The 25,845-nt window shown below is 40.0% G+C and overlaps 2 protein-coding genes and 5 non-coding genes across 9 annotated transcripts; 5 read left to right on the top strand and 2 right to left on the bottom strand.

Moving 5' to 3' along the window:
- Nucleotides 1-207: 207 nt before the first annotated feature.
- Nucleotides 208-7,536, bottom strand: dcxr (dicarbonyl/L-xylulose reductase). The gene is made up of 9 exons (XM_053639956.1): nucleotides 7,459-7,536; nucleotides 7,303-7,356; nucleotides 7,046-7,143; nucleotides 5,198-5,352; nucleotides 5,075-5,117; nucleotides 4,891-4,990; nucleotides 3,399-3,463; nucleotides 1,544-1,661; nucleotides 208-1,049 (listed from the first exon to the last, which is right to left on the bottom strand). Exons 2-9 carry the CDS (start codon nucleotides 7,352-7,354, stop codon nucleotides 946-948), a joined length of 735 nt encoding a protein of 244 aa, XP_053495931.1. The 5' UTR covers nucleotides 7,355-7,356; nucleotides 7,459-7,536; the 3' UTR covers nucleotides 208-945.
- A 1,376-nt stretch (nucleotides 7,537-8,912) lies between these two features.
- Nucleotides 8,913-19,227, bottom strand: rfng (RFNG O-fucosylpeptide 3-beta-N-acetylglucosaminyltransferase). 3 transcript variants are annotated; one of them, XM_053640278.1, is made up of 10 exons: nucleotides 18,902-19,227; nucleotides 18,684-18,783; nucleotides 16,402-16,877; nucleotides 14,008-14,056; nucleotides 13,719-13,818; nucleotides 12,957-13,110; nucleotides 11,854-11,939; nucleotides 10,925-11,090; nucleotides 10,260-10,345; nucleotides 8,913-10,086 (listed from the first exon to the last, which is right to left on the bottom strand). In XM_053640278.1, exons 3-10 carry the CDS (start codon nucleotides 16,789-16,791, stop codon nucleotides 10,020-10,022), a joined length of 1,098 nt encoding a protein of 365 aa, XP_053496253.1. In that variant the 5' UTR covers nucleotides 16,792-16,877; nucleotides 18,684-18,783; nucleotides 18,902-19,227; the 3' UTR covers nucleotides 8,913-10,019. The 3 variants fall into 3 exon arrangements, with proteins under 3 accessions (XP_053496253.1, XP_053496252.1, XP_053496254.1); XM_053640277.1 differs by having other exon boundaries at nucleotides 13,719-13,821; nucleotides 18,902-19,224; XM_053640279.1 differs by lacking the exon at nucleotides 8,913-10,086 and having other exon boundaries at nucleotides 10,119-10,345; nucleotides 13,719-13,821; nucleotides 18,902-19,225.
- Nucleotides 19,228-20,998: 1,771 nt separating this feature from the next.
- On the top strand, nucleotides 20,999-21,080 carry trnas-aga (transfer RNA serine (anticodon AGA)). The gene has a single exon. It is a non-coding gene; the product is annotated as a tRNA-Ser (tRNA).
- Nucleotides 21,081-23,045: 1,965 nt separating this feature from the next.
- trnal-cag (transfer RNA leucine (anticodon CAG)) lies at nucleotides 23,046-23,128 on the top strand. The gene has a single exon. It is a non-coding gene; the product is annotated as a tRNA-Leu (tRNA).
- A 159-nt stretch (nucleotides 23,129-23,287) lies between these two features.
- trnal-aag (transfer RNA leucine (anticodon AAG)) lies at nucleotides 23,288-23,370 on the top strand. The gene has a single exon. It is a non-coding gene; the product is annotated as a tRNA-Leu (tRNA).
- A 238-nt stretch (nucleotides 23,371-23,608) lies between these two features.
- Nucleotides 23,609-23,690, top strand: trnas-uga (transfer RNA serine (anticodon UGA)). Its single transcript has one exon. It is a non-coding gene; the product is annotated as a tRNA-Ser (tRNA).
- A 1,959-nt stretch (nucleotides 23,691-25,649) lies between these two features.
- Nucleotides 25,650-25,732, top strand: trnal-cag (transfer RNA leucine (anticodon CAG)). The gene has a single exon. It is a non-coding gene; the product is annotated as a tRNA-Leu (tRNA).
- The last annotated feature ends 113 nt before the right edge of the window (nucleotides 25,733-25,845 follow it).

Raw genomic sequence — 25,845 nt, 5'->3', positions numbered from 1 at the left:
GGAAGAAACACATACGAGTATGTAGGGTCAGGTGTCTTGACAATTTGACCTCTTTCAAACCTCAGCTCAACTGCCTTTGAGCAACACTCTTCACCTCCAGCTGCTCTGATTAGTGCTTGTGTTTTTTCTCTCAGGATTGTGAACTGCTTTGGATAAAAAAAAAGCACAAAACGAATAAAATGTCAACTGTACTGTAAAACTCTAAGTTCCATATCTTTTTGGAAAATAGAAACCCTTTTTTATTTGTAGCTTTATTTCATTTCTTAGTCAAGCTTGAGGTTCAAAGTAACGATATCAAAAGGCATAAGGAACAAGGGCATTACTGGCTAATGCTGTCAGTTCCCTCTTAGCGGAGGACAGAGGATTATTGTGTAGGTTGAGGAGGGGTGATGGCAGCAAACCAAATGGCCTATGAAAAATACCACGAATAGAAGCCTCCTTTGTATTGTGTGTAACTGACGGTAGTGTCCTGACACCGAGTGCCATCTTGCCAAAGAAAATAAATACATGAATAATGTAGTAGTAGTGTTTTAGCTTATAGTTCCTAAAAAAAAAAAACCCAGCTGTTTAGCTAAATTAATAATTTAATCTGACTGTGTACCTGTATACTGTAATTGTTCTCTTTTTGAATGAGCTTGTTTCTCCTGCTCTTCTGGAAACAGAGAACGCTGACTGGATGTGAACAACTGCAATACACAATAGTCAATATACCTTCAAGAACAATTGAATTCAGCCCATGTATTTGTATTTGTGCCACCATTACAGCCATCTTCTCAGTAGTACAGATTTTCAGTTGTACAGATTTTCAGTTACTCAGTACTAATTGGGAGAAAACAACCTCTCACTTCTGTACAATACAATTTTTACGGTAGGACATGATGTATGTGTCCGAAACTTAATATTTTTCCTTCAAGCTCTGTCAATCCTCAATTCCCATAGCTGAATCTAGCTGGCCAGGAAGCCTCCATCTATCGGCAGGAACGCTCCATTTGTCATGGCGCTCTTGTCACAGAGCAGAAACAGTATGGCATGGACCACATCCTCCACTTCTGTAAAAACAAAAACGACAGATGATCGTTTCATCAGATATAGTACTAGAAGATGGAATTTGTCTAGTGTCTAACACTATTTAGCTTACTTATCTTAATACACATATACATTATATATATATATATATATATATATATATATATATATATATATATATATATATACACACATATACATATACATATATACACATATATATATGTGTATATATGTATATATGTATATGTGTGTATATGTATATTATATATATATATATATATATATATATATATATATATATATATATATATATATATATACACACACATATATACATATACATATACATATACATATACACATATATATATATATATATATATATAAAACTGACAATACAGTATATGCCAATATTATAATACTAAACTACCTGACACTGATCCAAAGCTATATTTAATTGTAGGACTTTTTACCGGAATCCCCTCTCTTAAATGATCGTTTCATTATAACTCACCGGCAAATTTGCCCATAGGGATACGTGATATCATGGCGTTGGCCTTCACGGGGTCACTCCATCCTATCTTTGCCATGTCTGTTAACACCACAGTCGGGTTTACAGAATTCACTCTGATCTGCGCAAATTTGACCGCAAAAAAAAAAATCTCAGCGAGAAACATTTAATAAATATTTACTTTCATAATACAGTAGCACTACAAGTCATTAGGAAAATTCATGTCAAAAACACACATACTTGTATTAAACAGGTAGCTGTGGGTTAACTGTGGGATTGAACTCTTTTTTTTTTTTTACCAGAGGCCTGTTTTGGGGGTGCCCATGTTCAGCACTGAATTTATTCGTGATGTCACACAACACAGTGGTGGTTAATAATCAAGACACTCAGGGCTTTAAGAACAAGCAGTGTTTCATAAGTATTTTTACCTACCTCACTAGGTTTAAATGATATAAATTTATTGTTATAGTTGCGCACACACTTTTTAAATTTTTTATTTTTTTTTTATAGAAAAAGCTTTCGTTTCTGTCCGTATTATCTCTGTACCAACGTTATTGTGGAGAGGTGGGAATTGTTTGGCCAACAGGGGGCTCACATCCCTCCCCTTTCCACTCCGTCCAGGAATTTTGCGATCGCAGAAATAAACACAAAATGAAGCAACCTCGGCAAGATTCAGAGGATCTTGCAATTTTTCAAAATTGTCCAGATTTTCTACAGATTCGGACCAAGGCGCATCATGTGATATCATCACAACGCACATTCATCCAAAGCCCTCGTCGATTCGCGTGCGTCAAACAGGAGTACAGCTAAAAGGTCTCATTTAAAAAAAAAAAGAATGAAATAATAGACATTTAAATAATTTTGTGCGATTGAAATTTCACCAATTCAGCTTTCTACGCAAAAAAATAAAGAAGAGCACAAAATACTATGCAAATTTAAAAAAAAAAAAAAAAAAAAAAGACGCAGCAAAATCAAGTTTTTTTTGGTCACAACAATCACAAAAAAACAACAACAACAAAAAAAACACCTTTCCCATCTCCCTGGTCACCATCAGCTAAACACAGAATCTCAATACTCTACACACAGAAACCCAACAGAGTCCTGGCTAATATTAAAACAGACTTACAACGATAAAATCATTTTCAATATACTGATTGAAAATGTCCGATAAATCGATTTCCATGTCGCCGGTGGAATGGGACGCCAGTGCACTTATTACAGCAATCTAGACCATCAGTAGGCTTGCTGTTGCAGTATGAGAAAGCATTCATCCAACTGACACTGGATTTACTGAGCGCACACCTAGACTTTCTGAATGCAAGTGAATAAAAAGCAGCCTTTTCTCCTTATTTAGTTATCACCAGTGCAGCTAGTATAAACAGGCTTGCAGGACTAAGCCCCCTTAATCCCATCTAAGACATTTTTTTTTTGCTCACAGAAGCCCTTGATTGGTTAGTATCACTGAGTGACATGGGAGAAATAAACACAATCTTTCCTACACAGAGAACAGAGCCATTGTTAGCAGCATTTTATGTTTTGGTTAAAAAAAAAAAAAAACTGCAAAAAAAAAAAAAAAGTGAAAATATCTTCAATAAAGTCAAATTTATTTAGTATTTCCTATTGTAATATTACAGCAAAAAATATAAGATTATTAAAGCTATTTCTAGACATTTTCCTCATTTCAAGCTTTATATATATTTTTTATATTATTGGCAAATAATTTTGCTTCTTCAAAAAAAAATTCTTCGATTTAGTTTATTGTAATCATACAATAGGACATACTAGATTAATTTAACTATATTCAAGGTATTTCCACTTGCCTACATCATTGTGTATTAACGAGGTAACAGTGACTCACCTGGTAGGGCGCCAGCTCCAGAGCCATCACTTTAGTCAGCATGTCGAGTGCTCCTTTTGTAGCACCTTCATTAACAGTGATTAATAAAAAAAGGCACTATCTGATATATTCTAATACTTTTTAAGAAGAAGAGATTATGAAGAGATGGAAGGAAGTGACAGCAGTAAAAGCAAAACACATTAACTAACCAAAAACGCAACCACTAATAAAAAAAAGAAAGAAAAAAAAAATCCCCAAACAAAAACAAAAACATGAACTCCAAATGAAGAGGTGGGTACTCGTTGATAATTACACGAACGTTGCTGATTGGACACGGCGTCTATCAGCATCACAGGGAAAAAGAATTGCACTTTTTCAGTCTGTTATCTAGTTAGCCGAGGGAAAATGATTTAACTTGGAGTTGTTGTAGTGAGGAGTATGCTTCCTTCAGGCGGGGTTTCCGTGTTCGCATACTGATCTTAATGGTGTGCAAAGCTGACAGAATATAGAAAATAGCACTATATGATGCCCTTGAAAAGAAAAAAAAAAAAGCAAGAATAAAAGCATAAGTAAATGAATTTAGGTTTGTATATGTATAATGTAAACATCCACAAGCTCTCCATTTCCATGAGCATTTCAGTGATTATTCAGTAAGGGCCCAGCAAGTCTGTTTCGATTAGTGTTGATGTGCTTCCGAAATTGCTATTGTGTTATTGGGGTTGCTTCTGCATTTACTATTGTGTTTGTAGTTTTGCTCGAATCTGCGGTCCTGTTTTTGGTTTTGCCGTTTTGTTTCCGAGCATGCCGTTATGTCGTTGGTCTTCTTGTTGCGTTTTCTGATGTGCTGTTGTGTTTCTGGTTTGTTCATGGGTTTTGGACTTAAAGGCTACCGTAAGTTAAAGTTCTGTGGTAGCGAAGAGAAGCTTGTTTGGTCAAATCCCAGGACTAGCACAGAGCCATGTTTTGAATAACTGTCTGTCTAATAAATGTAATGATGGAGCCTACTTTGTCTCCTTACAGCAGAGAGGCCCTTATTGCATATCATCCTGGATGTTCCTTTAAATATCAATAAACTGTGCTGAGCATTAAATATACAGAGTTGGCGGTTTATTAGACACATTTATATTGTACCTAATAAACCATAAAAGCCCCAATAAATAGAGCTATAAACAATCATAATCAAGTGCAAGCCCACTCATAATACTCTACAATAAACTCCAACAAGGACACACAGTCTTTATAGGTACAAACTCCTGCTATTAAAGAGCAACCAATGTTCATATCCACCACCAGGTCTGAGTTGTGTGTATCGTAATGCATCTCTAGATTATGGATATTTAATGCATCCTGCATGTTCCTATGAATCAATTTTTATGTTTTGCGTCTTCCTTTGACTGTCGTATAAGGGTGGGAAGTAGCAGTGTTCAACTACTTTGTTTCTGTATTAAAGTCTGCTTTACTTAAGGGGTTTCCCCCCCCCACCTATAACAGTAAATAGATTCTTTCTACTCACAGTACACAGCATGGTCTTTAAAGGCACGGTGGGACGCTTGGCTGGAGATATTCAAGATGGAGCCACCACTTCCCCTGGCTTTCATTCCTCTGGCCACAATCTATATTTAAAGTGACCACCTTTAGTAAACATGGGCCATTTTAATGAGTAAGTACTGGTTCTGTTTTTTGGTTTCTCTCCTTACTTGTGCAACATGCAGGGCTGCTTTCACGTTGACGTTGAAAGACCTGCAATTACAGTGAAAGCATGGCAAGTCGAAATGTGCAATTTATATATATATATAAAGAGAAAGTGAAAATGTCTTTACATATCAAAGCTGTCCTGCGTGATCTCGAGGAAGGATTGCAGCCTGGCGCAGCCTGCATTGTTCACCAGCAGGTCGATAGGACCCACATCCTTCAGCGTGTGCTCTGTAGCATCCCAATCCGCCAAGTCCACACACACAGGCTTAATAGAAGGGCACTTTACAGATGCAAAAAATAAATAAAAAAATGTTTAAAACCCACACAAATTACTAACTTTTCACACTTAGGAATGAGGAAAAGATGAAGGTAATATTTCTAATAAGTGTTTGGTTTTCATTAGAATTACAAGTAATGTTTAAGAATAAGTGGGATTTAAGAGGATGTGAGGACGTTTCCTGATGGATGACTTTGGTAAACCAGTCTGAATAAAGGGCCACAAGTCAAAACCTGTCTCACTGTTAATGTTACCATCATGTGGAAGGATCTTTGTAATGAAAGAATATTCAGTGGATTGTAATGGATGGATAGATAGAAATAAGACAGACAGACAGAATGACAGAGAAACAATGACAGACTGAGAGAAAGACAGAGTGAAACAATGACAGACTGAGAGAAAGACAGAGAGAAACAATGACAGAGAGAAAGACAGAGAGAAACAATGACAGACTGAGAGAAAGACAGACAGACAGAATGACAGAGAGAAACAGAAAGAATGAGAGAGACTGAGAGAAAGACAGACAGAATGACAGAGAGAAACAATGACAGACAGAATGACAGACTGAGAGAAAGACAGAGAGAACCAATGACAGACTGAGAGAAAGACAGACAGACCAAATGACAGAGAGAAACAAAGAATGACATACTGAGAGAAAATACAGACAGACAGAATGACAGAGAGAAACAATGACAGACTGAGAAAAAGACAGAGAGAAACAATGACAGACTGAGAGAAAGACAGAGAGAAACAATGACAGACTGAGAGAAAGACAGAGAGAAACAATGACAGACTGAGAGAAAGACAGAGAGAAACAATGACGGACTGAGAGAAAGCCAGAGAGAAACAATGGCAGACTGAGAGAAAGACAGAGAAACAATGACAGACAGAGAAAGACAGAGAGAAACAATGACAGACAGAGAGAAACAATGACAGACAGAGAGAAACAATGACAGACAGAGAGAAAGACAGAGAGAAACAATGACAGACAGAGAGAAACAATGACAGACAGAGAGAAAGACAGAGAGAAACAATGACAGACAGAGAGAAAGACAGAGAGAAACAATGACAGACAGAGAGAAACAATGACAGACAGAGAGAAAGACAGAGAGAAACAATGACAGACAGAGAGAAACAATGACAGACAGAGAGAAAGACAGAGAGAAACAATGACAGACAAAGAGAAACAATGACAGACAGAGAGAAAGACAGAGAGAAACAATGACAGACTGAGAGAAAGACAGAGAGAAACAATGACAGACTGAGAGAGAGACAGACAGAATGACAGACTGAGAGAAAGACAGAGAGAAACAATGACGGACTGAGAGAAAGACAGAGAGAAACAATGACAGACAGAGAGAAAGACAGAGAGAAACAATGACAGACTGAGAGAAAGACAGACAGACAGAATGACAGAGAGAAACAGAGAAAGAATGAGACAGACAGAAAGAAGGCTATGTCTTAAATCGGATAGACAGAAAGAATAACTGAGAAAGAAAAACCAGAAAGAAAGACAGGCAGGCAGACAAAAGAAAGAAAGACTGAGAAGCGGAAGGACTGAAAGCCCGACAGAAAGAAATAATAACTAGGTAAATAAAGATAAATAGGAAGCAGGTTTTACTGCAGGAGGAGAAAAAGGATTTAAAAGTGACAAAACGTCATTTCCTGTCTGTTACCACCTAGCATGTTTATTTACCTCGTGCACAAGCGTGTCCAGGTCAGCCTGTGTGCGCGTGACCGCTACAACTTCCGCTCCGCCGCGCGCTAACGCCAAAGCTGTGGCTCTCCCGATGCCTGAACGCGTTACAGTCCGTTAATGCGCATTAAAGCGTTTCATTTGTACACATTTCACAACGCTAGCAAATGACGTGAGCTTGTTGCACTCGCCGGTGTGTTGACGTGAAAAAGACAATAATCGCCACTGCGTCTTAAAAATAAATAAATAAAAAGTACCTTTTCCGGCTCCCGTCACGAGCGCGCGCTTGCCAGTGAATGTGATCTCCATAGCTACGAGAATAAAAATCAGAGGGGGGAAAAAGACACATTCAAACAACACATTTCAGTACACAAAGTGGTTTAAAAGCGTTAAATAGGTAAGAACGGCTGTACCTTCTTCCTCGCGGCGGTTAGCAGTGGAGAGAGCAGGAGGGCGGGAAGGGACTATACAGGGGGAAAGTTCAAAGTTTAAGGGTTTCTTTAAGGTCAAAGTTTGTTTGGTTACAGTGGACTAAATCGCTGGAATTCAACGACAGACACGGGGTTAAACGTTTAGTTGGATTTCGAGTCTGAAACTTTATAATAAATCAGGTTGGGTGAGTTTTTGCGCGCGGTGTATACACTATATACTGGGCTTTTATCACCAGGCACCAGGGTTAATGTCTATATACCTTAGAAACACACACTCCAGATCAGGGGTTCCCAAACTGTTCCAGGACAAGGCCCCCCAAATGACATTAACATTTGACCGAGGCCCCCCTTTTGCAACATGTCTTTAAAACACATTAAAAATACAGACTTCTGAATATATACCCCCCCCCCTTTTTTTATTAATAATAATTACATCTTACATCTTTACATTACATTAGGAATTGATTGTGTGTGTGTGTGTGGTTGTCAGAGTGAGAATTTATTTTTCACACCAAATTGTTGAGGCCCCTCGGGCGGCCCCTGGCGGCCAACACTGCTCTAGACCCTAGTGCAGTCTTGCTACTTAACATTTTTCACAGCACAGAATGCTCATTTTGCATAGGTTTACTCAACGAAAACGATCCATCCATCCATCCACCCATCTTCTACCGCTTACTCCTTCTTCATGGTCGCGGGGGAACCTGGAGCCAATCCCAGGGAGCATCGGGCACAAGGCGGGGTACACCCTGGACAGGGTGCCAGTCCATCGCAGGGCATGAAAACGATCCATTTTATGTAAACATAATATACTACATCCTGTCCAGGGTGTACCCCGCCTTGTGCCCGATGCTCCCTGGGATAGGCTCTAGGTTTGCCCGTGACCCTGAAAAGGATTAAGCGGTATAGAAGATGGATGGATAATATACTACTAATAAAAATCTCAATTCTGTCATTTACAATAAATATATAAAATAGATGATGTACACTATGTGGCCAAAGGTTTGTGGACACCTGACCATCACACCCATAGGTGGTTCTTCCAAAACTGTTGCTACAAACAGTTTTATCTTTGTGTGTAGCGTTATGATTTCCCCTTCTCTGCAACTAAGAGGCTCGAACATGTTCCTGCATTGCAATGACCCTGTGCACAAAGTGTGGTTTATAGAGACGTGGTCCACCAACGTTGAAGTGGAAGAACTCGACAAAGTCCTGTACAAAGCCCTGACTTCAACCGCACTGACCACCTTTGGGATGAACTGCACGTCAGACCTCCTCACCCAAAATCAGTGCCTACCCTCATTAATGCTTTTGTAGCTGAAAGGACAAATCCCCACAACCACCTGTACAAGAGTGGAGGTTATTATAACAGCAAAGGTAGACTAAATCTGGAATATGGGAAATAAAGTAAATAAATGCAATAAATGGACACTTTGGGGGGGGAAAAAAAAAATCAACAACATGGTTTATTTGCATGAGAAAAGAAGGACAGGATATAGTCAAATAGCAACAGTATTTGGTAGCAGCTTGGCATTGCTTAATCCTCTTTTGTTCACAGGTCAATAGCGTTTTTTTGTCATCTCTAACCAGGAAAGTCTTTTTTTTTTTGGCACGTTCACATGAATCACTGACCTGCAGTGGAAAAATCCATGCTTGTGCATCAATAAGCAGAGACATCATAATATGATTTTAAATCTTAAAAAATTAAAAATTGAATATTTTGGCAGCTTTTTGAAATGAGTTGGTGTTAAGACATCTTTTAATTAAGCATAATTATAATGCTCAGTAGAGTTGGGAATATTTCTATTTAAAAATAATAATAATAATTACAGTTTTGTCATTAATCAGCTGATGCATATGAATCCATACTTTGACGTCACCTTGCAAGCAAGGGCCTCCATTCATCCATGTTCACAGATCACCACACTAAAACCTACTTTAGATATCCTTAACCCTAAATTCAAGGCTTCCAAGGAGCCGAATTCATGCCTAAACTGCAACTGTAATGCAGTGAACCCTTATTCAAATGTATGTCCTCATGACTTCTATTTTTGTTCAAGGGTTCTGTTTGATGGTGAAACCTGACTCTCCAAAGAGATTATTTTCTCCTGCAGGAAATGCTTACAACTACAGCTCAGCTGAGCATTTTAAAGCTTTGAGCTGACTTGAGGGCCAAAAAACAATAAAAAAAAAAGTAACACAAGATCCATAAAACCCTAAATGATCCCCAATAAGTTCGGGGGAAATAATAATAATAATAATAATAATAATAATAATAATAATAATAATACAATTTTGAATCTTTCGCTATTTCTCAGACTTTGGGATATCAAAATAAATTACCCTGATAATCTATTTAAAAAAAAAAAAAAAAAAAAAAAAAAAAAAGTACAACAAACTTTTCAATGAAGTCTGTACAAAACGCAGCAGTGCCAAATTGACATGGTAATCAGCCTGCTAGTGAGTTATATTAATGCACGAGAGAAGCCTTTTTGGGATTGAGACTTAGGAGATATTTGCTTTGTCTCCAGAAGAATGCGTTGAGGTCAGCGATGACTGTTGCGGAGACACCATTCAGTATCAGGATAAAGTAAGCAGTGAACGGTCTTAAACCTACAAGGGGTGGGGGGGAAATAATCCGTAAGTGTTGCACAAATCAAGGCAGCCTGTGGTATGTCCATGCAAAATTAACCACACTAATATCAGAATTGTTTTATGGTAATGGTAATGTGATAGTGGGATGGCAGATCTGCGTTAATAGCTGCAGTCAGTGGTAACAATATTACCGTGAAGGGTCCTCAGTCAAGGAGAAGGCTCCGGCAATAGGTATCACGTTCCTCCTGTTCTCAAAACCACCATAGCTGAGGGTGACCTAAAGGAATGAACAAACAGAGTGCATACAGTGAGGAAAAGCGGGGTGAAAGATTATACAGCCTATACGGCAAGTCCTGCTGGGGGATTACACAAGATCACACACACACACACACACACACACACACACACACACACACACACACACACACACACACACACACACACACACACAGAGAGAGAGATGTAGCTGTAGATACTGTTCCATACCGTATCTTTAAAAACCAGTGCTTTTACAACATAATAAAGAGTTTATCTTATCTGATAGTTTAAAATACTTGTAAAACATTAAGGCCAGGATAATGGAATACGAAGCATCATCATTACATAAGCATTACATACACTTATACTACCATTCTGCTGTGTCACTCTAACTCCGTTCAGTCAAATCATCGTGAACTTAAATACCCCTCTATCTTCTAAGACTCCTTTGTATAAAGTATTTGCAGCTACTGATCTTGAAATCAGTTCCTCGCTCTCCCAATCCATAAGTACAAACGTAAAATCAAGCGTACATCCCACACCAGTCATTTCTATGCATTCCCGTTCCCCCGGAGGGAGAATGATGCATGACAGAGACCTGTTTGAGGACGTCCGCAGCAGGCATCCTCTGCAGGTTCTCCAGATGCGAGTGGAAGAGGTTGGTGTGTATCAGAGGAACCTCCAGCAGCGCCTCGATGATGTAACCGATCGTGCAGTCATCCGGGAGACGGATCTTCTCTGCTGTAGTGATGAAGTTCCCCAGACTGCGACAGCGAGACATCAAACTATATTGGTACCCAATAATGCTAATAATACTCCTCTGCTCAATGGCCACTTAAATAGGAATGCCTGCTCATTCATGCAGTTGGGCAGTGGGCATAGAAGAATCTGGACAGCTGAAGATTGGAAAAAGACCAAGAGTGTCCAGTTTGGGTGAGCCTGTGCCTGCTGTAGCCTCCTGTCAGTTCTTGGTTGACAGGAGTGGTACCTTCGGCTGTTGTAACTCAACCGCCTCAAGGTTCGGCGTGCTGTGCGTTCTGACATGCTTTTCTGCTCACCCTGGTTGCAAAGAGTTATTATTTGAGTTACTGTAGACTATCTGTCAGATCAAACCAGTCTAGTTGTTCTCCTCTGACCTCTCTTATCAAGGAGTTTCTGCCTGTGGAAATGCCATTCACTGGATGCTTTTTTTTTTCTAAAGTTGACATTCTAGTTGTGCATGAAAATCCCAGCAGTTTCTGAAATATTCAAACCAGCCCATCTGGCACCAATAATCATGCCACGGTTAAAGTCACTGCATTCTGATGTTTGATTTCAACACTAACTCAAGCTCTTGACCTGTATCTACAAGGTTTTATGCATTGCACTGCTGCCATAGAATTGCCTGATTTCACAAATGTACAGGTGTTCCTAATAAAGTGGCCTGTGAGAGTATATTTATGCACCAAAATGGTTATTTAGCAAATTCAGAATGAGAGGTTATTAAATGTGGAGGAAAGTTAATTCAAACACTATACTCTTGAATACCTTGCCCATGGACTCATCTTGAGTGCCAGGCCTCGACTGACACAGAAGCCAGCACCTCCAGTAGCAAACCAGAACCTGACAGACGTCTGGAACATAAACAACATACATGGTTAAGAGATTATCCTGACAATCGTTACTCACCAACCTCCCACTAATACCATATGTAGCCTCTGCTTTAGCCTTACAACGGTGCACTAGCTTATTCTGACCCAACTTCCTCCACTTCCCCCATCTACCACACCACACCCAAACAACAAACAAACAATAATGCAACTCCTAATTGCATTTTCCTTCAAGTGGGGCTGAAAAGTGAATATTTTAATATTCATGAGAATTAATCGACAAATGTTTAATGAATCTGCTGAAATGTGGTTTATAAATGATAACGGCTATAACAAATATAATTAGGCATTTTTGCCCACTATACGGGTAAATCAATGCAAGGAATATTCATTTGTCTTTTCTTTACTTAAGTTACACATATGTTTATACTAGTCCTAGTCCTTTTTAATCTAGCGTGATTAAAGGGGCGCACGGTGACTTAGTGGTTAGCACCTCCAGGGTCGGGGGTTCGATTCCCACCGTGGCCCTGTGTGTGCGGAGTTTGCATGTTCTCCCCGTGCTGCGGGGGTTTCCTCCGGGTACTCCGGTTTCCTCCCCCAGTCCAAAGACATGCATGGTAGGCTGATTGGCGTGTCCAAAGTGTCCGTAGTGTATGAATGGGTGTGTGAGTGTGTATATGATTGTGCCCTGCGATGGACTGGCACCCTGTCCAGGGTGTACCCCGCCTTGTGCCCGATGCTCCCTGGGATAGGCTCCAGGTTTCCCCACGACCCTAGAAAGGATACGCGGTATAGAAGATGGATGGATGGATGGATGAATGGATGGGTGATCAAGGCTTGGGGTCGATAAAATTTCATAATTTCCATTTGGGGTTGTTTGCCCAGAATATTTGCATCGTTATATGTTGCTGGTTAGGTAAATGATTCATATCCGATTATGTTGGATAATCCTTACTGATCACTAAATTCACCAGTGTCATTCTTGAAAGCATGACAGGCATGCACTGGCTTCATGGGCTACTACGAGTTGGAATTGCTCACCGATCCATCGCTCCTGACCCTCTCAGGAGCCTCTATAGGGTGATCGAGACTGGGCCGGCCCAGGTACACATCCTGCGTGTGGGAATAGGATGAGAGCAGCTGCAGCAGACTCGGAAGGATAACATAATTATCGTCATCCACGTGACAGAACCATCTAGTGTGACACGGAGAAATCAAAGAAGAGGTTAAAGACACCGTTTGTACCACAATTACATTGTAAACACTTATAATAATATAATGTATAACTGCAATTCTGAACAGGCAAACTGAGATGGTTAAAAGGAACCTACTATGTTTCAAGTATTTAGTCATTGGATCCTATTGACCGTCTAACTGCACAGCCCACTGCTATCGAAGTTATTATATTTATTATTAAGCATCAAGTAGTTATACGCCTATAAACAGGCTTATCAATAATGTAAACCTTGACCTAATGTGTTCTGACAGATGGTAGTCAAGTTTGAAAACCCCCGTTCTACTGTGCATGATAATAAGTTAGTTCTATTACAGTGTATTTACTGTAACGCTGACATGTCTGGTATTGCTGTGTCTTAGTTCAGAAAAGTTTTTGTCCTTGATCAAACAGCGTGTACCGGCTTGCCTGACATCGGGAAAGCTAACGATCCAAGAAAGCAGTGTGGAGTGTGCTGGACACATTTTTAGATTCCTTTGAAGATCATTGTCATGATGGTGATCGCCCACCCCTACTCGCAGCTAACATGGACAAGGAACATATTCATTACAACGATTTCAAAACTCAACCTTTTCTGCGACTCGATGAATTTGTCATACTCTACAGACATCTTGCAGCACAGCGCCTGTCGTGTGTGAGCGGCTGAGCAGTTGGTGTTGATGACGTTGCCTTCTTGAATGGAAGAACAATAAAGGAAGAGAACACACAGATGAGAGAGGAGTACAAACCTGAAGAGAAATTGAATTAAGGTTTTATGGCTTTATATGACGTTTCCATGATGATTACCTGGAGCCCTGGGTTGTTATTTAGCTATTAATTGTGGGTGGATATCTGTGTGCTTTATGTACAGGCTATTACCTGTTTTCTGCTTCAGCTCCTTATCCTCACCATCAGTGAAGATGAATGTCTGAAAGAGACAGAACAACAGTGTTTAAAACACACTGGCTCCGGTGTTGGAGCTACAAAACATTCTCGTCCATCTCTATCGGTCTGAACTCAGCCAAGTGTGACTGCGGTGTTACTAGCATTTCCAATGCCATTCTCCTCTAGCACCATGTAAGCCATGGGTAATCCAACCCAGCCAATCCAGAGGAGACCCCAGCCAGCTCGGACCAGTTTCTGAGCCTTGTATTGTGTAAGGAATAAAATATAAAAAGGGGTGATTTGATCCGAAGCAGGCTGTGTTACCATCCCAAAAGTTGGTTATTTTCCTACAACAGCATGTTGTAAATTGTTATATTCCTCTTACAACAGATAGTTGTGGTTCTAAAATCTAAGTTGTTGTAAAATCCTTGATGCAACACCTGAATCCTGTGTTAATGCACCAGGTTTTAAACCAAAACAACCGTTACACTTAGAACAGCAGCATATCCGTATAATACCCTAATCTTTGCCTGTTATGTTGCTTAGCATCCAAAGATGACAGTGAGAAGAATGCATGATGGATGAATTGTCTTTATAAACATTATTAATAAATCAATTAAATGATATACTGAACACTGGATGTTTTTTCTATTGTCACTCTTGGATAAAGTGTTGCATTGATAAAGGGTGTTCATGGGAACGATGCGAAGCGGAGAAATCGCAAAGTTACAGCTTTACGCCTCTGACTGTTACACAGTGCCGACACTGGAGACGCTAAACTCCTCACAGAAAACGTCACCATATCAACAATTACAAATGGTTTTAATCTGCTTATGCTTAAGTTCCACCATACAAGTGCCTGCGTAACTCATTAGAATGAGCGCATTAAGATAAACGCGTGGTTTACCTTGCAGATGGAACAACGACCAGAGCTGCTGTTAGAGAAAATTAATCAACACCTTTTGAACAATCAGAACAACACTCTGATACAACGCTGAGATAAAATGGTTCAGTGAATTCCATCCTGCAGTGGATTATGGAAGCTTTTGTGGTTGGTTGGGAATGTGAGCTACTATGCTGCATTAGTAATCGTTATAGCTCTCTTTAAAAACATAGCTCCTGACCATTTTTTCCAAATAAATGTGTCTGGGCTGTAAGCTCTTAGTGATTTTATTATGGCTCGTGACAAAATAAACTGCCTGAACAAAAGCCTCTTTCAGAGCGCCTCCTTTTGCCACTTTCACACACGCTTGATTTAAAGTTTACTGCGATTCGTTTCCAGGAAATTAATACCATTATATAATCTAGCACGCTTCTTACATTTATAGATGTAACCTGAGATCAAATGTTTTTTTTTTTTTTTTGTTAAACATAGACAGGATTGTTAATAGGGCTTTATACAGCGAACTGACACGCTGTGAAAAGATCCCTTGTGTTTGTCAAGCTGATGCGATTTAACTGGAACCCAGAATCTGATGTTAGGAGGCTGATTGTGAAACAGTTCTCTCTGGATATTGCTGTTACTCAACACTGACCACTTATGTAAATGTTTGTGTGCAGCCAAGGTAGAAATTTAACATTTTCTTTGCCACACCAGTTCATTAACTAAAGAGCGACTGATTCTTTTGAGCAGTCATTTATAATCGCAGATGAATAACGTGTTCAACCCACAGTTAACCCTACAGAAGAAGAAGCAGCCTTTATTGGTCACATATACATTACAGCACATATCTTCGCATATCCCAGCTTGTTAGGAGGTTGGGGTCAGAGGGCAGGATCAGACATGGTACAGCACCCCTGGAGCATAGAGGTTTAAGGGCCTTGCTCAAAGGCCCAACAGTGGCAGCTTGAACCCCCGACCCAGTGCCTTAACTGTTGAGCCACCACTGGCACCTTGTTCAGGTAAAGAAGTGCCCCAGCTGGTATCTTAGCCCGCAGTAAATTTTGTACAAAAGAAAACACAGTCTTTTCACCCCCGAACATCCCTCCCAGCTTATTTTTCAATAACTCCCCACCAGGCACGCTGCCAAAGAACAGCTGCCTGTCCTCCTCCTCTGGCACTCACTCACGTATTCATCCTGCTCCTGCCTCACAGCCACGGTTCAAGTCAAGGCAGTTTATTAATTCAAATGAACAACAGCACATGTGTAGAAAGCCCAGTGTGTAGCTCAGGAGAGAAAAATCAGGGAGGGCATGCATGAATACAAAGAAATAAAAAAGAAACATGCTCCAAATATGTCTAGAAACCAAATAAACTCTGCTCCTACTCTCAGCTCCTAACAGCTCATGGAAATGGAATGTCACACACTGCAGATTTCTCACTTCAAGGTTTTGAAAGTCCAGTCCAATACTGTGTCATCTAAAATTTTAGTTGAGTGTGTGCCCTACCTGCTCCTTGGCTTGTGACACCCAGGTCTGAAAAAGCAGCTCCAGACGTGATTTGTGATACTTCCTGGTGGTTTTGACCGCAATGAAAATGTCTTTCAGTCCCAGAGGCTCCTTGGACCGTGAGCTAAGGATGTCAGCACCAATTGAGTCCCTTTGGGATTTGTCACGAGGAAAGGGTGGCCCAATGACTCTGCTGTGCTTAGCGTTACTAGCACCTTTGTAGCCTGTGGTGTTGTCTCCTCTGGCAGGCCTGTTTTGGGGCAGAGGTCGGGGCAGCTCGCCCTGCTGCTGCGGCGTTTGGAGAGTCGGGATCAGCAGAAGCACGATGGCACAGAGGGCCGAAGAGGCCAGGAAGCAACGCCTGTTTGTGCCGACCGGAGACAAATGCATTCTTCCTGAGCTCGGTGCCAGCTCAGCCACCTGGGCTCGGCCACCTGTCCTCTCCTGTGCCCATCTTCAGTGTAACAAGCTGCAGTCTGTAAAAGAAATCAAATGGAATGCATTGTAAAAATAGCTATGTTTAAAATGCCTATTACAGATAGGTATGAAGTAAAAGTAGTGTGTGCCATCCACGCAAGTGATTTCTGGACGTCTACGTTCAGAGCTTACACTTCAACTGCTAACAGATGTGCAAGCTGGAAACCGAAACAGCCTGGAGTTCTTAAGGGTCAAGAAATAGTTGACTAAAGGCCGGCTAGGAAAAAAAAAAACACCAGAACTCCTACTCAGAAACTTGGGACGGTCTCCTCAACCCGCAGCTCAGCAAATCAACAAGGCTGCTCTCGCCATGAACAGCAAGCACTTACTCTCACTTTTATATGAGTTATACAGTATAGACACGAATATTTTTTCGTGTGATATTTATATTATAACCTGTACAATATAAGATCTAAACAGATTTGTATGTACTTTTGTTATTTATTTTTTATTTCATTTGACTTATTTTGACAGAAAAATGCCAGGAAGTTCCATGATGCCAGACGCTGATCTGAAAAAGATCTGGCCGTGGGTCCTTCCAGGAAAAAAAAAAGGCCTATGTTGGAGATACCCAGCTGCATGTAGTCAAATGGTCACCGTCCTCAGTAAGGTCGGACAGAGGCCAGAAGAAAACCCATCAAGGTCCCATGCCCTGCAGCAGTATCCACATACAATCAGCACATGGGAGGTGTTGACTTGTTGGATTCCCTGAAAGCTTTATATCGCACCAACATCCGTTCAAAGAAATGGTATCAGCACCAAAGTTTTTAATTTCATAGATACGGCGGTGGTGACATGTTGGCTTATCTACAGACGAGATTGTACTGACAATGGAATGACAAAAAAAAAAGAAGGAGCAAACGTGCCTTTATGCCTTCAAATGCCAATCTGCACACAGTCTGAAAGAACTGCTTTTTTAAGTTTCACACAGAGTAGAATCTTATAACATGAAGTGCATGGCATGACACATTACACAATACAAACCTACGCCTGTATTATATCCAGTATGTAAATAAGTTTCAAGTGTTCTTTTTTTGTTTGTTTGTTTTACATTTTTAAAAAGATTTTCTATTGCTTTCTGAGCATTGTCTTATAATCCATGAATTCATCATTTTCTCAGTGATTCTGTACCATTGTCACACAATTTTGCCCTGAGGCAACGAAATGATATTTTGGGGTGGGGGTCCAAAAAAAAATAAAATAAAAAATAAATAAATAAATAAATAAATAAATAATAATAACAATGTTTTATCAATAAAATGTCCCAAGAAATGATGTGGAACCATCTACATCGTCATATTCTCCTACTACTAACCCAGTCTCTCTTCAGAAGCAGCTAGCTTAGCATTAATGACACTTTTATGAGAGGGTTAGCAGTGATGCAGCGTTGTGTTGGACAAATGAATGTTGAAATAAACAGCGAAGATGACGACAACAACAACAACAACGACGACAACAACAACAACAACGACGACAACAACAACAACGACGACGACGACGACAACGACAACAACAAAGTAACACAGCACACAAACACCTCGCTGTCCGTTTGGGACAAAGGCGCCATCTTAAATGGACATGTAGTGCACTATACATGGAGCACAACTCCTCTATAACATACCCTACGCAGTGCACTTAAATAGGGACTGTGGATCCATTTGGAATTCAACCAAAGTCAATTCCCCTTTCAGTCCTCATTGACTTCGGCTCGCTAACCCAGCTAGCAGTTACAAACACTGACCCAGTCAAAGTGTCGGAGAGAAAAGGAAAAACAGATGTGAAAATAATTACTGAAAAAACCTTACCGCAAAACAGCATGTGTGTAGGAGCAGTTTTCCTTCTCAGATAATCGGTCTTCATCCTCTCGACTTTACAAATAGGTAGCAAGACAATTCAAAACAAAGCCTGAGGAGGAGGAAAAGTGAAAGAAATCTCACCGTGACAGAAACTTGTGTTATTTTAAAAGTCAACTTAAAATAATAATACTTCTTGTCTCCACCAAACACCTATGACAAACTTATACCTTCTACTTCAGTTCACACAGCACCAGATAAACAGCTCAGTATCTACACACAATCCGACATTCATACTTGAAGGCGGCTGTGTTAAATGCCCTCTGTGTCGTGGATAGCAGTCACAAGTTGTTATGCGTCTTTACTAGAAGAGTAGCGGTAATGTAGGCCGACAGCTCTATTTACCGTATTTACTGCAAAGTATGTAAACTACAACCTGCACCTAGAAAACTAGTGGGCGTGATAAGCAGTGTCAATCACGTGACGCATCAGCCAATCATATAAGGATAAGGTTAGCCAATCATATTAAAGGTACTGAATATCAACACATATTGTGAAGTACTTGTCCATCATATTATTCGTCAATATATATATTTACATTTACATTTATTCACTTAGCAGACGCTTTTATCCAAAGCGACTTACAAATGAGAAAGATACAAGCAAAAAAAATATTTTTACAATACAATATATATATATATATTGTATTGTATGTATAGTTGTGATGGTTGATGGGTTGATGGTAGCCTAAAAATAATGGGTGGGTTTAATCTGCAGAGACTTGTATGCTGTTTATTTAACTAATTTCTAATTGTTAGGGTGGCTGATTAAAACAAAGCAAGCAAAAAACAGCTTGTGTCATGTGATTGATGGGAATAAACATACCCAGATAGCAAAATTTGTCTGGCCCACTTGTGGGCCACATGCTTTAGTTCTGACCCAGTATACGCCTGGGTCCCCTGCCCAAAACTGGCCCACACACTGAAAACCGACACATACAATTTCCTCCAGCCCAGATCTGGCCCAGACACTGTAAAGTGACTTATATTGTTTTATGTGGCCCGGGACTGGCCCAGACACTGTAGGACAGATCTGGCTGAGAGTCGGCTTGGTCCCCGGGCCAGATGTGGCCCAGAAACTGCTAAATGTACTTCAATTTAGCAGAGAAACACAAATTCAACCATTTAATAAGATTAAGGGCTTTTATTAAACATTAACAAATACACTACATTATGAACATTTATTAGCAACACACTTTTTAAAACAACAAAATAACAAGTAAATATATTTACAGTATATTTAAAGACAAAAAAAACATATTCTCACACACACAGACACACACACCCCGACCCAGCTACCAACACACACACACACACACACACACACACACGCACACACAAATATAAAAATTAAAAAATACAATATGGACAATATGAATTCATACAATATGAATATAATATAAATATTTATTAACAAATAGCAAAATGAGTCAAACAAAAATATTTATATTTTGTAAAGAAAAGACATATAGAGAACAAACAGTTATAGTCAGAAGTTTGCATACCCCTTGTGGAATCTGCAAAATCTTAATACTTTCAACAAAATAAGATTGATCATAAAAATCCCAATTTTTTTTTTAATTAGGTCTGTCCTGAATAATAATAATAAGCTATTTCACATAACAGATGTTTACATATAGTCCACAAGACAATAGCTGAATTTATAAAAAGTTCCCCGTTCAAAAGTTTACATACCGTTGATTCTTAATACTGTGTGTCGTTACCTGAATGATCCACGGCTGTTTTTATGTTTTGTGATAGTTGTTCATGAGTCCCTTGTTTGTCCTGATCAGTTAAACTACCCACTGTTCTTCAGAAAATTCCTCCAGGTCCTGCACATTATTTGCGTTTCCAGCATCTTCTATATATTTGACCTCTTTCCAACAGTGGCTATATGATGCTGAGACACATCTTTTCACATTGAGGACAACTGAGGGACTCGTACACAACTACTACAAAAGGTGCAAAATACTGCATGGGTTTCCTTTAAATCACTGCCCGTAGATATTCGACCAGTTCTACGAGTGTTTATACGACTCATATGGTCAACATAATACCTGTGCAAGGTCCACGAGACACAGCATTAATGTGTCAGGATGGCCGAGGTCTAAGGCGCTGTGTGAAGGTCGCAGTTTCCTTGTGGGTTCAAATCCCACTTCTGACAATCTGCCCAATTGCTGCACTCTGTTGAGGGTCTCAAAGACTGAAACAAAGTGCATGGATCAAATGCGAACAGACAGTGGTCCATGCTGAAGCAAGGCTTTTCATGTAGTTGTGGCCGAGTGGTTACGGCGATGAACTAGAAATCCGTTGGGGTTTCCCCGCGCAGGTTCGAATCCTGCCAACTACGTCTGAAATCTGGCTTGTGATTCCAGTGCTGGGGTAGCTAGGGTGACGACAAACTTGACTGTATTCTTCACTGAAACACCACCTACCTTAAATGCTATTAAAAGTTTATAGTTGTTGCATACCTGCTGTTGTACTGAGAATTTACCAATTGAATGAATGAATGCTTTTCATTCTGAGTGACCCGAGAGTCTGGTGTTGTTCCTTTAAACATTCAGGAGCTGCCCAGATGATGGTTCGCATCCAACCCACATCGAAATCCAAGGGGACAAAAGCGCTGATGATCGTTAAACAGTTCATGTGAATAGAAAAAAAAAGAACAGTAGACAGAATCAATTACACCAAATACACTGGGAACAGTTTAACTAAATCTTTACGAAGTGAAACAATATTACGGTTTCAACATTTCCTATTATTGCTGTCACTGAAAGGTACCAAAGCTTGCAGAAAATGACATTAAAACTGAAGTATATGTCATACAACTGGGGTAACATCCAGAGACACACTGCACCAGTCACAGAAGACGGTAAAGGCAAATACACAGAGGAGACCGCCCCAACGAGAGGCGCTTATGAATATATTGTCAATCAAGTGCTCCTATTTGAAGTAATCTAATTGTGCTTTCTTTTGAAAGTATTGGACGTTGTCCAAACTGTTTAACGTTTAATAAATTATAAAAATAAACGAATAAATAAATAAATAAATAAACAAAAAAAATCAATCAATCAATCAACCAATAAATAAATAATAAAATGAATGCAAAAAAAAAAAAAGAAGAAGTATCTTTAGTTGCTTCAATCACCCAAAAGCACCCCAACAAATAGCACTTACCATTCAGGAAGGTCAGAGCCATTGATAGAATAACAACTGTGACAATAAGACAGATGGGTGGTCTTCTTCTTTGCATCTTCTCCTGCCATATTTACCACAACAAATATAATCACTACATTCCTGCTATCCTAGAAGTTGTCCACTGAGAATTTACCTGTTGACCACTATTTCATTCTGAGGGGCCTGAGTCAAGTGTTGTTCCTTTGAATGCTCAGAGTCTGATCATAACTTGAGAAGATTCACAGTCCAACCCACAGAATCCAATGTGACAATAGAAGTGATGATGGCAGATCACTCCATGTGAATGAACCAGGTGATTCACACATTGACAGGCAGTTATCACTCTAGATTGAGAGTAGGTACACAGCCAAATGATGCTTTCACTGATGTATTCAAAGGTATTGCTCTAAGAGATTTCAGCGTATGTTTCACTAAATATCTGTGCGAGAATTTTAAGAAATATTTATAAAGAGAAACACTCAAGTTAGAATCTCAACAACGATGAATGTGATTATAGTTTCACACTCCACATTCGTGGTGTCCAAATTCACTGAAAGTTGCCCCAACTTGTAAGCACTTACTTTAAAACTTTAAAACCCGCACAAAAAGTCTTCTTGATTCAGTTGTTTGAATCACTGAAAACTACCCTATTTGGTAAGTAGCACTTACCAAATGATTCAGGCAGGTCAGAGCCATTGTTAGGGTATCAGTTGTAACAATAATGCTGACTGACCTCTTCACTATCAACTGGAAGAATTACCAGTAAAAGTATACAATCACTGCATACCTGCTATTGTACAAAGTCTTCACTGAGATATTACCGCTTGCCCACTAGTGAATTGTGAGATGCCAGACTCAGGCGTTGTTCATTTCAGTGTCTGGTTTGTTGTGGCCGTTACCCAAGTTTGTATGACAAGCTATGGAGCTGTTAAAAATCCAGGTATGTCACCTTAAAAAGTGTTCTCCTCTCCTGGAAACATTTGGGTCAAAATACTGCATGGGTTTCCTTTAAATCACTGCCCGTAGATATTCGAGCAGTTAGACAAGTGTTTATACGACTCATATGGTCGTATTATGATGACTCATATGGTCAACACAATGGGCGTCGTGCATGGTCCACGAGGCGCAGCTTCAACGTGTCGGGGTGGCCGAGCGGTCTAAGGCGCTGCGTTCAGGTCGCAGTCTCCCCTGGAGGCGTGGGTTCAAATCCCACTCCTGACATTTAGAGCCTTTGCCGCACTGTGTTGTGGCTGGATTTGGCGGTTCCTCTTTCGAGAAATCCCTTGAACTGTCCCTGCATAATTCAGTATGCCTGGAGTCAAGTTTGAACTGCTCCTTGCAGCCCATTCTAGGGTTCAAGTTCTTGAGGTACTATGTGGAGTCAGGATGGCCGAGCGGTCAAAGGCGCTGCGTTAAGGTTGCAGTCTCCTCTGGAGGCGTGGGTTCAAATCCCACTTCTGACAATCTGCCCAGTTGCTGCACTCTGTTGAGGGTCTCAAAGACTGTTTGTAATGTCGTTCCTCTTTGCATGGAATTCATTTTGAAGTAAGTCACTTGAAATGTATAGTTTAGAATGCTTGCAAACGGGTTGAAGCTTCTGTTTGCCACACTATGGTTAAGACTTGTTCACTGAAGCCCATTCTAGGCTTAAATTATAACACTGTCTTGATTCTATGGCAATGTCCATTCTTTACAATTTATGTAGTTGTGGCCGAGTGGTTAAGGCGATGGACTTGAAATCCATTGGGGTTTCCCTGCGCAGGTTCGAATCCTGCCAACTACGTCTGAAATCTGGCTTGTGATTCCAGTGCTGGGGTAGCTAGGGTGACAACAAACTTGACTGTATTCTTCACTGAAACACCACCTACCTTAAATGCTATTAAAAGTTTATAGTTGTTGCATACCTGCTGTTGTACTGAGAATTTACCAATTGAATGAATGAATGCTTTTCATTCTGAGTGACCCGAGAGTCTGGTGTTGTTCCTTTAAACATTCAGGAGCTGCCCAGATGATGGTTCGCATCCAACCCACATCGAAATCCAAGGGGACAAAAGCGCTGATGATCGTTAAACAGTTCATGTGAATAGAAAAAAAAAGAACAGTAGACAGAATCAATTACACCAAATACACTGGGAACAGTTTAACTAAATCTTTACGAAGTGAAACAATATTACGGTTTCAACATTTCCTATTATTGCTGTCACTGAAAGGTACCAAAGCTTGCAGAAAATGACATTAAAACTGAAGTATATGTCATACAACTGGGGTAACATCCAGAGACACACTGCACCAGTCACAGAAGACGGTAAAGGCAAATACACAGAGGAGACCGCCCCAACGAGAGGCGCTTATGAATATATTGTCAATCAAGTGCTCCTATTTGAAGTAATCTAATTGTGCTTTCTTTTGAAAGTATTGGACGTTGTCCAAACTGTTTAACGTTTAATAAATTATAAAAATAAACGAATAAATAAATAAATAAACAAAAAAAATCAATCAATCAATCAACCAATAAATAAATAATAAAATGAATGCAAAAAAAAAAAAGAAGAAGTATCTTTAGTTGCTTCAATCACCCAAAAGCACCCCAACAAATAGCACTTACCATTCAGGAAGGTCAGAGCCATTGATAGAATAACAACTGTGACAATAAGACAGATGGGTGGTCTTCTTCTTTGCATCTTCTCCTGCCATATTTACCACAACAAATATACTCACTACATTCCTGCTATCCTAGAAGTTGTCCACTGAGAATTTACCTGTTGACCACTATTTCATTCTGAGGGGCCTGAGTCAAGTGTTGTTCCTTTGAATGCTCAGAGTCTGATCATAACTTGAGAAGATTCACAGTCCAACCCACAGAATCCAAGGTGACAATAGAAGTGATGATGGCAGATCACTCCATGTGAATGAACCAGGTGATTCACACATTGACAGGCAGTTATCACTCTAGATTGAGAGTAGGTACACAGCCAAATGATGCTTTCACTGATGTATTCAAAGGTATTGCTCTAAGAGATTTCAGCGTATGTTTCACTAAATATCTGTGCGAGAATTTTAAGAAATATTTATAAAGAGAAACACTCAAGTTAGAATCTCAACAACGATGAATGTGATTATAGTTTCACACTCCACATTCGTGGTGTCCAAATTCACTGAAAGTTGCCCCAACTTGTAAGCACTTACTTTAAAACTTTAAAACCCGCACAAAAAGTCTTCTTGATTCAGTTGTTTGAATCACTGAAAACTACCCTATTTGGTAAGTAGCACTTACCAAATGATTCAGGCAGGTCAGAGCCATTGTTAGGGTATCAGTTGTAACAATAATGCTGACTGACCTCTTCACTATCAACTGGAAGAATTACCAGTAAAAGTATACAATCACTGCATACCTGCTATTGTACAAAGTCTTCACTGAGATATTACCGCTTGCCCACTAGTGAATTGTGAGATGCCAGACTCAGGCGTTGTTCATTTCAGTGTCTGGTTTGTGGTGGCCGTTACCCAAGTTTGTATGACAAGCTATGGAGCTGTTAAAAATCCAGGTATGTCACCTTAAAAAGTGTTCTCCTCTCCTGGAAACATTTGGGTCAAAATACTGCATGGGTTTCCTTTAAATCACTGCCCGTAGATATTCGAGCAGTTAGACAAGTGTTTATACGACTCATATGGTCGTATTATGATGACTCATATGGTCAACACAATGGGCGTCGTGCATGGTCCACGAGGCGCAGCTTCAAGTGTCAGGGTGGCCGAGCGGTCTAAGGCGTTGCGTTCAGGTCGCAGTCTCCCCTGGAGGCGTGGGTTCAAATCCCACTCCTGACATTTAGAGCTCTTCCAGTGGCTGGATTTGGCTGTTCCTCTTTCAAGAAATCCCTTGAACTGTCCCTGCATAGTTCAGGATGCCTAGAGTCAAGTTTGAACTGCTCCTTGCAGCC

This window comes from Ictalurus furcatus, chromosome 13 (genome assembly GCF_023375685.1).
Source record: "Ictalurus furcatus strain D&B chromosome 13, Billie_1.0, whole genome shotgun sequence".
Taxonomy (NCBI): domain Eukaryota; kingdom Metazoa; phylum Chordata; class Actinopteri; order Siluriformes; family Ictaluridae; genus Ictalurus; species Ictalurus furcatus.
Note: the sequence above shows the minus strand (reverse complement) of the source record. Positions and strands in the feature narration are given on the sequence as shown.

Excerpts from the sequence above, each read along its gene's own strand:
- dcxr (XM_053639956.1), bottom strand. The coding sequence starts at position 7,354 with ATGGAGATCACATTCACTGGCAAGCGCGCGCTCGTGACGGGAGCCGGA. Across the intron at positions 5,118-5,197 it reads ACGCAGGACAGCTTTGATAT|GTCTTTCAACGTCAACGTGA; the intron begins GTAAAGACATTT and ends CTGTAATTGCAG. Across the intron at positions 3,464-4,890 it reads TAAAGACCATGCTGTGTACT|GTGCTACAAAAGGAGCACTC; the intron begins GTGAGTAGAAAG and ends CTGTTAATGAAG.
- rfng (XM_053640277.1), bottom strand. The coding sequence starts at position 16,791 with ATGCATTTGTCTCCGGTCGGCACAAACAGGCGTTGCTTCCTGGCCTCT. Across the intron at positions 14,057-16,401 it reads TGTCACAAGCCAAGGAGCAG|ACATTCATCTTCACTGATGG; the intron begins GTAGGGCACACA and ends TGTCTCTTTCAG. Across the intron at positions 11,940-12,956 it reads GGGTCAGGAGCGATGGATCG|ACGTCTGTCAGGTTCTGGTT; the intron begins GTGAGCAATTCC and ends TTTATGTTCCAG.